Source organism: Ornithorhynchus anatinus, chromosome 11 (genome assembly GCF_004115215.2).
Source record: "Ornithorhynchus anatinus isolate Pmale09 chromosome 11, mOrnAna1.pri.v4, whole genome shotgun sequence".
In the NCBI taxonomy this organism is placed as follows: Eukaryota; Metazoa; Chordata; class Mammalia; order Monotremata; family Ornithorhynchidae; genus Ornithorhynchus; species Ornithorhynchus anatinus.
The window spans coordinates 37,612,135-37,624,786 of NC_041738.1; the positions used below are offsets into that span (position 1 = coordinate 37,612,135).

At 51.2% G+C, this 12,652-nt stretch overlaps 1 protein-coding gene and 1 non-coding gene across 2 annotated transcripts; both read right to left on the minus strand.

The window, feature by feature from the left end:
- Positions 1 to 2,535: 2,535 nt before the first annotated feature.
- Positions 2,536 to 2,673, minus strand: LOC114815293. The gene has a single exon (XR_003763057.1). It is a non-coding gene; the product is annotated as a small nucleolar RNA SNORA7 (small nucleolar RNA).
- A 601-nt stretch (positions 2,674 to 3,274) lies between these two features.
- Positions 3,275 to 12,309, minus strand: TAT (tyrosine aminotransferase). The gene is made up of 12 exons (XM_001509170.4): positions 12,209 to 12,309; positions 11,124 to 11,370; positions 10,869 to 10,973; positions 9,422 to 9,489; positions 8,539 to 8,697; positions 7,487 to 7,625; positions 7,068 to 7,120; positions 6,267 to 6,419; positions 5,788 to 5,916; positions 5,329 to 5,412; positions 4,655 to 4,753; positions 3,275 to 4,147 (listed from the first exon to the last, which is right to left on the minus strand). The coding sequence occupies exons 2-12, from the start codon at positions 11,356 to 11,358 to the stop codon at positions 4,004 to 4,006; spliced, it is 1,368 nt and encodes a 455-aa protein (XP_001509220.1). The 5' UTR covers positions 11,359 to 11,370; positions 12,209 to 12,309; the 3' UTR covers positions 3,275 to 4,003.
- Positions 12,310 to 12,652: the final 343 nt, after the last annotated feature.

A 12,652-nucleotide genomic window follows, 5' to 3' on the forward strand; every position in this document is an offset into this window, starting at 1 on the left:
GTGGCACATGGACCGTGTCCAACCTGATTAGCGTGTATCTTTCAGGGTACTTAGGTCATGCTTGGCACATTGTAAGCACTTAAAAATGCCATAAAAAAATTATAAAACCATATTGTGTTTTGTGGTGAGCCTGGCCATCTAGAACAACTGGCCACGTCGTCACTGATGGTCGCGACAAGTTCCAGCAGAGGAGTGGGTAAAGGAATGGAGTTGGGAGAGGGAGGAACCGGAACAGCAGTACTTTCCCAAACACTCGGTACCGTGTTCTGCACACAGTAAGCACTCAAAAAAATGCTACTGATTGATTAAGGAGAGGCGGGGAATAGAAGAACGACAGCAGGTGGTGCAAGGTCAAGGGAGGGAGGAAGAGTCACAGCAAGGAGAAACCCCATTTAGCTTCACAAATATTCTGTCACCTCATTTTTGAATGATGCTCATCATACTCCATATAACACCCCATCATCATATTCGCCATCATGAACGAAAATGGAATCTACTGAGAGCTTACTATGTGCAGAGCACCGTACTAAGCTCTGGGGAGAGTAAGATACTACAAATTCGACGGAAACGTTCCCTGCCCACCACAACTTTACAGCGTAGATGGGGAAACCGATATTAATGTAAGTAAATAACTTACGTAATTTGAAGATATGTACTTATGATCCCCTATCTGACCTAATCCGCCTGTTCCCATCCCGTACTCACAAGGCTAATTTAGTCGCCTGGACTTACCCGCACACAACATGGCTGTTCGTGACTGAAGAGAGATGGGTAAACTGAGGTGCCCAGGTCTCTACAGGAGGACAGATGCCTATGAACCATCTCCTTAATTCCTTTTCCCAGCAGGAAATCAGCCCCCTCTTTCCCTGCCACCCTCCCCCTTAAGGTGGAGTGATGCAGGTCTGAACCAAGATAGGAGGGGCCAGCTGGTTTCGGGACAGAAGCGCTGAGTACAGTGCTCTGTACGCAGTAAGTGCTCAATAAATATAATTGAATGAAAGCAGGAGGAAGGAGGAGGAAAAAATGGGGGAAGGGCAGAAAGGGGTGCAGCACAGATCAGGGCCAAAGCTCCGCCAATCAGGCATTCGGACGGCAGTGGTAGTGGGACGGGTACTCTCGTTCGTCCATTCCAAGAAGCAGAACGTACCTGCAATTTTCCAGTGTGGACCACCAGGATGAAGTGGTAAGGTTATATGGATTTGTAAGTGTCTACCTCAAACCAAATGATCTGAGCCACTACTGGCCCTAAAGAGAAGCAGCATGGTCTAGCGGATAGAGCGACCGGCCAGGGAGCCCGAAGAACCTGGGTTCTAATTCCGGCTCTGCTGCTTGTTGGCTGTGTGACCTTGGGGAAGTAATTTCGCTTCTCTGTGCCTCCGTTACCTCATCTGTACAATAGGGATTAAGACTATGAACCCCATGTGGGGCACAGACTACATCCAACCTGATTACTTTGTATCTACCCTGGTGCTTAGAACAGTGTCTGGCACATAGTGAGTAACAAATACCATTAAAAAAAAGGCTAATAAACAGGGATTCAGAGTTGGAGGTTCGAACAGATAGAGAGGATACAATGTTTAAAACCAAAAACTGCGGTTAAAACGTGCACTTGGAATCCCCATTTTATGGGAAAGTCAGAATGTGGAGTTGGATACGGGTAGATCTGAGGGTGAGTGTGAGGATTCGAAGAGGGCAGTGGGGGGAAATAGAAGATAGGGAAATGAGTGAAGGCTGTACTGGGCTATTTTCAGGTAACTTTCTAATGGGATGTATCAAAGAGAGAAAAACCTCATGTTGTTACATAGGAGAGGTGACTAAAGGGATTGTTGCTGCTGATTCAGAGCAGAATCCTTTCCCTTTGAGACAGTACCCCTTTGCTGTTTCAGATTCCCACTGGGTCAAGCCTTCTTTCCCAGATCAATTTGACTCCATTCCCATGATTGATTTGGTGGGCGCATTCAAGAGAAGGCACCTAAAAGGTGAAGAATGTAGTAGGGAACTGGAGGGAGGACCTGAAAAGTCCCGAGAAGGAAATAGCGTGTAAGGAGGGGTGGGGTATTGTGGGCTCCTCCCTTAAGGGGCACATGGCGGGGGTTGTAGGGAAAGGAGCAGCCTAAGAGAGGATCTCAAATGATGCGGGGAGGAAGATGAACCCATCCATAGGTCACCCCTCAAACTCACTCTTAGAGTTGGTGGAAATTTAGGGAGCACCAGTAGGGCCAAGTCGAAAGCGTATGGACTTGGGAATCAGAGGATCTGGCTTCCAATCCCAGCTCTGCCAATTGCTTGCTGTGTTACCTTGGGCAAGTCACTTAATTTCTCCGACTCAGTTGTTGTTGTGTCGAGTCGTGTCCCACCCAAACCGAGGCCACAGACACATCTCTCTCAGAAGGCCCCACCTCAATCTGCAATCGTTCCGGTAGTGTATCCATAGAGTTTTCTTGGTAAAAATTCGGAAGTGGTTTACCGCTGCCTCCTTCTGCTCAGAAAATGAGTCTTTGCCCTCGACTCTCTGCCCAGCACAGGGGAGTTTTGACTTGTAGCCGATTGCCTCCCACTCGCTAGCCACTGCCCAAGCTAGGAATGGAATGGGCAGGCCTCTGCTTGACTCTCCCTCTTGTAGCCGTGACTGGTAGAGGACTGGAAGCCCTCCAGGTGCGACCCTGAGAGGGGGACTCAGTTGCCTCCCTGTAAAGTGGGGATTCAATGCCTGTTCTCTCACCTACTTAGACTGTGAGCCCACGTGGGACAGGGAGTGTGTTCAACCTGATAAATTTTAATCTATCCCGGCACTTAGAACAATGATCAACACATAGTAAGCGCTCTACAAATACCAGAAAAAAATTGCATTTGTTCTTATGTAAGACACCGAGAAATCCTGGGGCTCCAAAATGAGCTACTAGTAAACTGTCAGCTCAGACCCCTGGGGAGTGGGTGGGTGGGGAAGGGGAGGGGGCTTGGAGGCTAAGGCGGGCTGAGCAGAGCTTCTGCATATTTCTCTTGCCTCCTTGCTGGCTTGAACTCCTGGGATAGAATAATTTGCCTTCCCCAAAGAGGATGTTCCCCTGGAGATCCCTTACTCTTAGACCCAGCCTGAGTGGAATCAATCAGTGGTATTTATTGAACGTTTACTGTGTGCAGTGTACCGTACTAAACGCTTAGGAGAGTACATACAACAGAGTTGGTAGACATGTTCCCTGCCCACATGAATGCACAGTTTAGAGGAGTGGAATCTCTCTATCTCCCCCAACAGAGGAGGCAAACACCACACGGAGCAGGTTCTTTGTAACATTTATTTAAAAAAAAAACAAAAGAAAACCCCATACAATAATTTATGCCCTTTGCCGCACGAAGGGTCCGGTCAGTATAAATGCTTTTTAGATAACATATGAAAAGGTGATAATATAATATACATATAATATATAATATATAATATAATATATAATAAATCAAGATTCGAGTTACAACAAGAGTGATTGTGAAATACAGGTCAGGGTATCCTTCGCCACTTCACCAGAGTGGTCCCACAGGCCTCTGAGGCTCCTTAAAGCCCGTTTTGGCAGTTGTGAGGCAGGGCCGGAGCTGAGCTTTAAATGTGACCATGGTGAGAAACTTCTTGAAGAGCTAGGGGGGAGCTAATCGTCTTAACCGATTGTTTTCTCTCCCCGAGACTCTCCTTATGCCCTTTCCCCTCTTATTTGCTTCCTGAGAAATCAGAAACCGCCTCAGAACTGGTCAGCATTTTGACTCGTGAGGTGCCTGAGAATGGAGAGAGGCGAGGAACTGGGGGAGTGAGTCAGGTTCGCTCAACACGAGGAGACTCTGTAATGGCCGAAAGAGTGTGTGTAGGGTTGAGGAACAGAGGAGGAGTTTCTAAAAGGGTGAGGGTACGGTGGCCACTCCCCACTGGGGCTCAGTTTCATTGAGGAGCTGGGGGGCACTGCCCAGCCCAGCCAAAGAGGGACCCCCAAACAGGGCGAGGGGCCTGTCTGGTCCCGTCTGCCTATTTGTCACATTCGAGGTCCTGGGTCCCTTCGCCGCCCTGGTAGTGCCTCTCACAGAATTCCTGAATCCGACTGCACGCTTCCAGCATCATCACCTCAGGGACTGTGATTACCACTCGAAAGAAGTTGGGGTACTCGAAGCACTGCAAAAGGGAGAGACCCATTAGCTTTGTGAGTAGGTGAGCTGAGACAGGACCATCCCAAGGCAGTTGGGGAGCCTGTTGGTCTTACTCGGGGGCAGGGTGAACCGTTGAATTACTGCTCAATCAATCGACCAGGGGTATTTATTGAGCTCTCACTGTGTGCAGACCGGTGTACTGAGTTTTTAGGAGAGTACCACTCAACAGAGTTCATAGAGACGATCCCTGCCTTCAGGAGCTTACAACAGCAACAACAGGCAGAAATGCTGTAACCAGGGGTGTCGTTACCACCACCTCCTGAGCAAAGACTCCTGGGAAATAGCGAGGCCTGTAGATCCGGGTCAGAAGGGTTTTTTAGGATGGGGTGTACCTGATGGGCGTGGAGTACAAGGAGAGAACTGAATCTCATCCAGGACTATCTAAAAGCACTTGAGCGAGGAGAGTGGTTTAGGAGTGAATCTAGCTAGGGGATGGGACTGGCCCCAAGACTTTCCGGACAGAGATACTCACTGTGGCTGGAAGGCAGAAGACAGACTGCTCGGCAATTAACCGCTCGGTGAACTCCACGTCATTCTCAAACTCTGGAAAATGCTCCATCTCAATCCCAACCTGTCTCGGAGGAGGAAAGAGGAGAAACATGAGAGAGGCCTTGCTCAGTTAGGCTGAGCCTCATTGGAGGGGTTGGATTCATCCACGGCGTTAACAGATTGTGGGGTTTGGGGGCACGTTGGGGCAGGCCTATTCAGATGGGAGGGGTGAAGTCACTAACCATTAGGCCTGGTAGTCCCAGGGGAGCCCAGTAAATTGGGGCTGGCTGATAAGTTACAGTGTAGAAGAGAGGGGCTCTTCCTGAACAATCCAACCCTGGGTACTGTGGCCTCTCCCCAGTGGGTATCGCTTTCAGCGAGGAACTGGGGGGCACTGCCCAGCTCAGCCCCAAAGACAACCCTACCCCGAGAATGCAAGAACTAGAACCCCTTCGTTTCTTTCCTGTCTCAGAGCAGCTAAGGCTTCTCCTTTGGAGCTTCACAGAGGAGAAGCAAGCTAATGGAGAAATAACAGTCACCAAAGAGCCTTTTGAACACTGAAGTGGAGTCAAAGCAAGGGGGAAATATCTGGGCAGCCTCCTCCCTGAACCAAGAGTAACCGTGGCCCGGACTCGCAGCTGGTGTAGGCAAGCTTACCATGAGATACATGGCTCCGGAGGGCCGGACTGGCCGAAGTCCAGGAACGGCAGCCAAGGCCCCATAGCAAAGGTCAGCGTTGGACTGAGAGAAGTAGAGAGGATGGAGATGGGGTCAAAATTCAAGGAAAAGGAAAAGCGAACCATTCCCGGCGCCACCAGGGCAGCTCTCTATGTACAGAGGAGTTGCAAGGACAAAAATGATGTAACTTGCGGCCTTGAACAGCGAGAACCGAATGGACACGTGAGGGCCGCTGCTCATGCGCTGCCCCTGCCCAGCCAGGGAGAAATTGTAATGCTGTCCCTTCTGACTTGTGGAGATGCTTCCGAATTCTCCCACAATGCTCTCCAGAACCACCCAAAACTGGGGTACGTTTGCGGGGCTGAGGGAGAGAGCCTCAGAATTTTCCCAGGGCCCCTTGGGAGCTTGGAGATGGGAACACCTCTGGGAGGCCCTTACCTTGAGGAAGCTGAGGGTGTTGTGATAGAACTCTTGAGGAGTTCGACGCATGATGCTTTTGAGAGCCCCCTGGACAATGGTACAGGGTCCCAGGATCCTCTGGGTCAGTTTCACCAGCCCATCCCGGATCTATAACATGATCAGAAACAACAGCCGGCTTGTCAGAAACCTTCCCCGCCTGGAGGTCGTGCTCGAAAAAAAGCTTTCCGCCAGATTTGTTTGCTCTCCCCCTCACTCCTGACCCCCCCCCCCATTCCCTCTCTCTCTAGTTTGGTTAAGAGGGGCGGCGGGCGGCTCTTCTGGCACTCCAGATTCCCATCCTGAGCAGTAGCAAGAAAAAGGTTCTATTTCCTCAGCTGCGCAAGTCAGGGAGACGGGGCGGCTGTGACTGTGGGTGTTGGCCCTTGTGCCGGATAAAAGCGGGTGGTTTCGACTGTTGCTAAGGACCGGGAGACGCCGCTCCAGTGAACTGCTCTCACCTCGTTGCCGAAGATGTCTCGACGGTCGTGAATGAGGATCCAGCCAAGCCTCCAGCCGGGGACCAACCAGCGCTTGGCCAGCCCCCCGCAGGACAGGATGGGGACGTTGGTGCTGAGGGTGGCGAGCGGCTCGTATTTGCAGTCAGCGAACTCCTGGGGAAGAAAAGAGGCTCATCGGACCGGAACCCTCGCTCCCAGCCCCGCTCCTTCCAAGACCTGGGGCCGCCGACAGGTCGCAGATTAGCTAACTCATCTCCAACGCCCCTCTCTCAACCCGCAGTGGAATGCAGAACGGCGGCTGAAAATAACAGAAGAGCCGTTGGGATTCCAGGGGTTGGGAAAAGGACGACGGATCTGGCCAGAGGCGGCCAGCTGCTTATCTGATCTTGATAACCGGAGGCCCGAGAAGAAACTCACGGTGAGTCTGGCTGCTGCTCAGAAACCCTACCGGGCTCCCGTTTTTGTATATGGGATCTACCTGGGACAGAGGGCTGTTGCCGGCAGGAAAGATCCTGCTGAAGATTAGGCGTAAAGGAAGTCTTGGAGGGTAGCCCCCCCATCAGGCTTGGGCTCATGGAGAGCCTGCTCAAGGCTAGCCGCTTTCCCGGTCATCACCTCAGAGCCAACTAGACCGTGAGCAGGGAATGGGTCTACAACTCTTCTACCAACTCTGTTACATTGTACTCTCCCAAGAGCTTAGTACAGTGCTCTGCACCCAGTAAGTGATCAATAAATACCACTGATTGATCGATTAACTAGAGTTGAAATGGCTGTTAAGAACATCTTCTATTCAGGACTCACCATGTCTCCATAGATCTCATCAGCCAGAATGGGAACGCACTGTCTTGCGGCCACTGAGGAGGAAAAGAAAGATGCGCGAATGAAAAGAGGATGTGGAAATGAGGTCAGCGAAGTGAAAAGGCTCTGGAAAAATGAGAACTTTCAACTTTCAAAAGTCTCTTGTTATTATTATTATTAACCGATTGACAATAATAACGATGATGGTGACAAAAAAGAAGAATAACAGAGGGATTTGATTCCCCTCTGGTTCCTTCCCCTTGGCAGTTCATTCATTTGTATAAGTCTCAGGTTTCCTCAGTCCAGAACCTGGAGGTCACTCTTCCCCTCCCGGCTTCTGAAGCCAGGCTGGAAACCTTAACCTCCCATGGAGAAAGGAGCTCATCTGCACCTAATCCAAGGTGTGGAGTTCCCCAACTCACCAGCCAAGATCTTCTGGAGGTGGCTCCTGCTGAACACTGAACCACAGGGGTTTGATGGGTTGTTCACAATGAAACAGGCTGTCTTGTCATCGATTAGGGACTCCAAATGCTTCAGGTCAATTTCCCAAGACCTTTCCGGCTAGGGAGATGGAAGAGGTAGCAGTGAGGTGGAGTTGGCTGTGGGCTTCAGAGAACTAACACCGTTCTCTGAGCTTCGAAAATGGGCTGATCGCATTAGTAGTCCCTCCTCTTGAAGCCTGGGGTCAGGTGTGCCATCAATAGACCGTGACAGCAACTTGAGGGCCGGGATCATGTCTACCAACTGTAAGGAACTCTCACAAGTGCTCAGTACAGTGCTCTGCACAGAGTAAGTGTTCAGTAAATACCACTGATTGATTGATTGATCTGGATGGCTGGTGGGCTGATGATCCTGAGACATACACATGCAAATGTTTTATGGCTAGACTCTGGGGAAACAGACTGTGGAAGTTCAGCAGAGGAAGAGACCTGGGGATTGGACATAAGAAGGGGATGAGGAAGCTTCAGGCAGTCCCGGGGAGTAAGAACTGGGCTGGGAAGGTCAGAAGGAGACGAGAAACTGGTGGGACGGAAGGAGGGAAGTCTCCAAAACGGCATGACCGAGCGGCAAGAACCCGGGCCCGGGAGTCAGAGGACCTGGGTTCTAATCCCAGCTCTGTCAATTGCTTGCTGTGTGACCTTAGGCAAGTCCTTTAACTTTTCTGTGTCTCATTCCTCCTGTTCTCCCTCCTACTTAGATTGTGAGCCCCATCCGGGGCAGGGTCTGTGTCTAACCTAATTTACTTGTATCTACCCCAGTGCTTAGAACAGTGTTTGGCACACAGTAAGTGCTGAACAAATACCATAAAACAAACAACTAGAGCACTGCAGTTCCCCTAATTCTCTCACTTGCCTTGACAGCTAGAACCCACCAAACCGAGCCTGAGGAGAATGAAGAAATCCTCGGCCCTCCAAGGGAGGGTGCTCAAGTCAGTGGGCACCCCCCACCCCAACTCTGCTCTTTGGTTACTCACCAACAAGTTGTAGAGTTTGACTTCAATGCCCATGGACTCGGCCAGAGTCTTGTAGAGAGAGAAGCCAGGTCTGGGGACCAGGATGTTCTGCCCTGGGTTGGCCAGCACGGCTAAGCAAAGTTCAATGGCCTGGCTGCAGCCGCTCGTCAAAATGACATCCTACGCAGAACGCAAAGGATGGGTGCCAAGTTAGCCTCCTGGGCAGCTGGAATTTGGGGCCCGGCCATCCAGCCGGGAAAGAGCTATGATGGGTCAGGTTTGGGTGTGGTGGATAATAAACTACCAGGGAGTGCTAGTAAAAAAACACTTGGTTTGTCCCAAGCCAAGATTCTCAGCAAGTACACCTGCTCCTGCCCAGAGTGTCACTGTGTCCTCTTACTTGCTCCTTCTACCCCACGCCTGGCTCTTCCACCGAAGCTGAAAACGTAGCCAGGAGGAAGGAAATTCTTCATTCAGTACCTGCACCTGACACCGACTCACTAATATCGGCGGCCGAAAGGTTCTATCCCCTTGGGAAGATGTAAGAATTTGAATGATCAAAACGGTGGCATTCTACTTAAAACAGGCCTAGCCGTTGAAAAAGGAATCTACCAAGTGCTGTGACCTCCTTGGAGCTGGGGGGCCACATACGTGCATGGTGCCACCTGTAATGTCTATCACAGTGACTGCCCCGTCGCTATAAGGAGGGCCGGTATTGAATAGACCATTCTGAACCAAGTGCCCTGGAACTGTCTGATACTTTGAGACCGGAGGTGGGTGGGGTAAAGAGACATCCCCCCAAGGGGCATCATTCCGGAGCTGCTATCCCGGAAACAGCCTCAGAGCCGGCTCTCCTTCCTCTCATTACATCGTGGAACCTAACGGGAGCAGATGCCCTCATTACCTTAGCTTCCAGGGGGGCTTCTGAACAGTGGTAATAGGAAGCGATGTCTTCCCGGCTGGAGAGGTAGCCTGCAAAGAACGAGTCAGGAGGATAAGTGACTTCTGGACAGATGGAGAATCACCAGCAAGAATGAGGGTTTGGCCCTCCTTGCAGGGGCAACAGTATTTAAATTCTCCTTCCTGCAGGCCCCTTCCTGTCTGCTCTTCCACACAGAAGCAGTGTGGCCTAGTGAATAGAGCACGGGGTAGGAGTCAGAAGGACCTGGGTTCCAATCCCAGCTCCGCCACTTGTCCGCTGCGTGACCTTGGGCAAGTCACTTGACTTCTCTGTGCCTCAGTAACCTCATCTGTAGAATGGGGATTAAGACTGTGAGCCCTAGGTGGGACGTAGACTGTGTCCAACCTGATTACCTTGTATCTACCCCAGTGCTTAGCATAGTGTCTGGCACTTAGCAAGCACTTGACAAATGCCATTTAAAAAAACACACAAAAAACCCAAAAAACCCTTACCCCGCATCATTCAGCTCTCAGCCTCTGTGGCTGCCTTTGAGTAGGCTAACCCCAGGATCAAAGAATCCTTCTGGTTCTTCCTTAATAATTCCATGACTGCCTCTGCGGTCTCCATTCTAGATCCAATTTATAGTCACACTCCATTCACAACTGGGACCCCAATTCAGGAGAAGTAAGGCTGGAACAAAGAAGGAGTCCCTTTCCCATCCCCAGTCTTAAAAGGGGCAGCCAGTCAGGTCCAGTAACCTCCTCTCGGAACCAGGAGTGATTGGAAAGGAAAATCATGGGTGTGAGGAGGAGCCTAAGGCAGTAGCTCCTAAGGCACGGTGAAGTGCCTGGAGGTGGGGGGACAAGTATTTATCAGAAGGCAGTCAGAGTTATAGGCTTGATTTTCGTGGCTTCTGCTAGGATCCCCCTGTGGCCTCCTTTACACATCTCTTCATCTCATTTCTCCTTCTCTCGTGAACACCACCCTGGGCGTGAGTAGAAACAACATAAAGATAAGGACAACGAAAAGGAGCCTAGGAAATTGTCAGATACCCAAATGTCCAAAATGATTGACACCAAATTAGAAAATCCGGCATCATATGGCAACAAGAAGCAGTGTGGCCAAATGGAAAGCACAAGGGCCTGAGAGTCAGGAGACCTGGGTTCTAATCCTAATTTAGGCCACTCGCCTGCTGTGAGACTTTGGGCAGTCACTTCCTTCTCTGTGTCTCGGTTTCCTCATTGGTAAAATTGGGGAATACCTCTCCTCTCCTCCCCTTAGACTGTGAGCCCCACGCGGGACAGGGACTGTGTCTGATATGCTTACGTGATATCTACCCCAGGGTTTAGTACTGTGCTTTGTGCAAAGTAAGTGTTTCACGAATATCACAGTTGTTATTAATATGTAGATATTCTCTTGTTCTCTCTCGGCCGAGGCAGGAAGCACTTACCAATGGATGGGGCATAGCCATTGTACTTCCCGGAATCCAGGGCGTCTTTCATGGCCTGGGTAACTTCGGGATCCGTAGGAAGGTTTCCAAACACGGTTGGGTCCCCTTTTCGGGAAAAAGGCGAGAGTCCACCAAGTGGTTAATATCCCCCTTTTCCCATCTTGTCTTCCGCTCCCTCTCCCACCCAAAGTCTTCAGCCAGCCCAAAGAGGACAGGGCCAATCACCTTTGCCCCAGCCAAGTGCCCAGGACTCACCAATGGACAAGGCGATCATGGGCTTGTCCGGGTTTGGCTCCACTTTCATGCTGTCCACGATGGTTCGGATGGGGTTGAAAGTTTTCTTTGACATTTCGGAGGCCCTCACTGCCCACCTGGCCTTTCGGCCTTTCATTTTCCCCAAGGCTGTGTTTTTCCCATTGATGTTCACATGGACGTCCAGGACTGAGGAGAGGTCTCCATTACAGTTCATCCGGATCACGTAAGGGTCCATGGCGCGAGGTGTCTGTGGGGAGAAAAGAGACCCACTGTGAGTTAGATTACAGTTCTTGGGTTCTGTGTCTGAATGCGAATTCAGGGAAGAAGCCACACACTCCCTTCCCCTCTCTTTCCCTCTCTCCGCACCCGCTCCCTCGTCCTTCCTGAATGTTCCCAAGAGGGGCAAAAAGAGAGATGGCAGTTGGACCATTCAGATGGCTCCTGGCACTTGACATGAGCATCACCCTGTCCTTGGCTCTGTCTCTCTCACTTCCCACAGTGCCGCTTGAACCTCCCTAACATCCTTCTTGCTTGGGCTGAACTTATTTCGGGGGGAAAATCAGGGTTTAAGGATCCAGACTGTCAAATTCTCAAGGGTGGGAGAGGCTGAGAGAGCGATTCCAGAGCTTGGGCTCCTGGGGGCAGTCAGACCCCGCCGGCATATATCCGACACAAAGTCACCCCACAAGCCGAGCAGAAAGGTTCTCCCCTTATCCATTTTTCCACAGCTCCTCTTTCTTTGCAGAGGTTGTGTCACCCTGAATCCAGGCCCTGAGAGACTCCCTACAAGCCTTCATGACTCGACCCCAGGTTCACATTCGGCACGACACTTCCTCCATCTACAGCCCAACCTGGGGGTGCCACCTCCCAAGTTTGAGGAGCACCACCCTGCTCTGCGATCAGCAGAGCTGGGAAAGTGCCCCCGGACAGGTAGACACCAAGTTCCGAGGAATCCGCGTGCCCCGGGACGGGCTCACCTCCTCCTCGCTGGGGGAAGGCAAGTCACAAGAGCAAAGATGAAACTTGGGCAACATGGGTGGGGTCCCCGGAACCCCAGGCGGAGTGGAGCAGCCCTGGGACGTTACCTTTCAAATGGTGAAGTTGAAGTCTTGAAAGCGTTGGAGCTGAGTGGGCTCTGGCTCCCCTCTTGACTATTCGCCAGCGATAGTGAACCCAATGGCAAATTCCAGCTCTTGAAATAGTCCTCCCAAATGGGCGTTGGGCCCCAAGTCCTTTCACCATTGGTTGAGTATGAGGGCTGTGCCCTCCCCTTTTGCCCCCTCCCCCCAGCATTATGGATTTGTTCTCACGTCAAACATCTGGAATCCTCTAGGTTAACTCTTTCCAGGAGCAAGCTGGGGCCGGTGGGCTTGTGGGGGTGGGGAGTGGTAACGGATGCTGAGTTTGTGCAGTCGGGACTGCTGATCTAAGGAGTCTAGCCATGTTCCCTCCAACACCCACTCCCCAACCTTCCCAGGAACAAAGGGAAATCAAGGAGGCAGCACTTCATTGACTTCTGTTCCCAGTTT

Coding starts and splice junctions, on each gene's coding strand:
- TAT (XM_001509170.4), bottom strand. CDS start 11,358: ATGGACCCTTACGTGATCCGGATGAACTGTAATGGAGACCTCTCCTCA. Junction 8,698..9,421: donor AAGCCCCCCTGGAAGCTAAG/GTAATGAGGGCA, acceptor CGTTCTGCGTAG/GATGTCATTTTGACGAGCGG. Junction 7,121..7,486: donor CCTCCAGAAGATCTTGGCTG/GTGAGTTGGGGA, acceptor TTTCCTCCTCAG/TGGCCGCAAGACAGTGCGTT.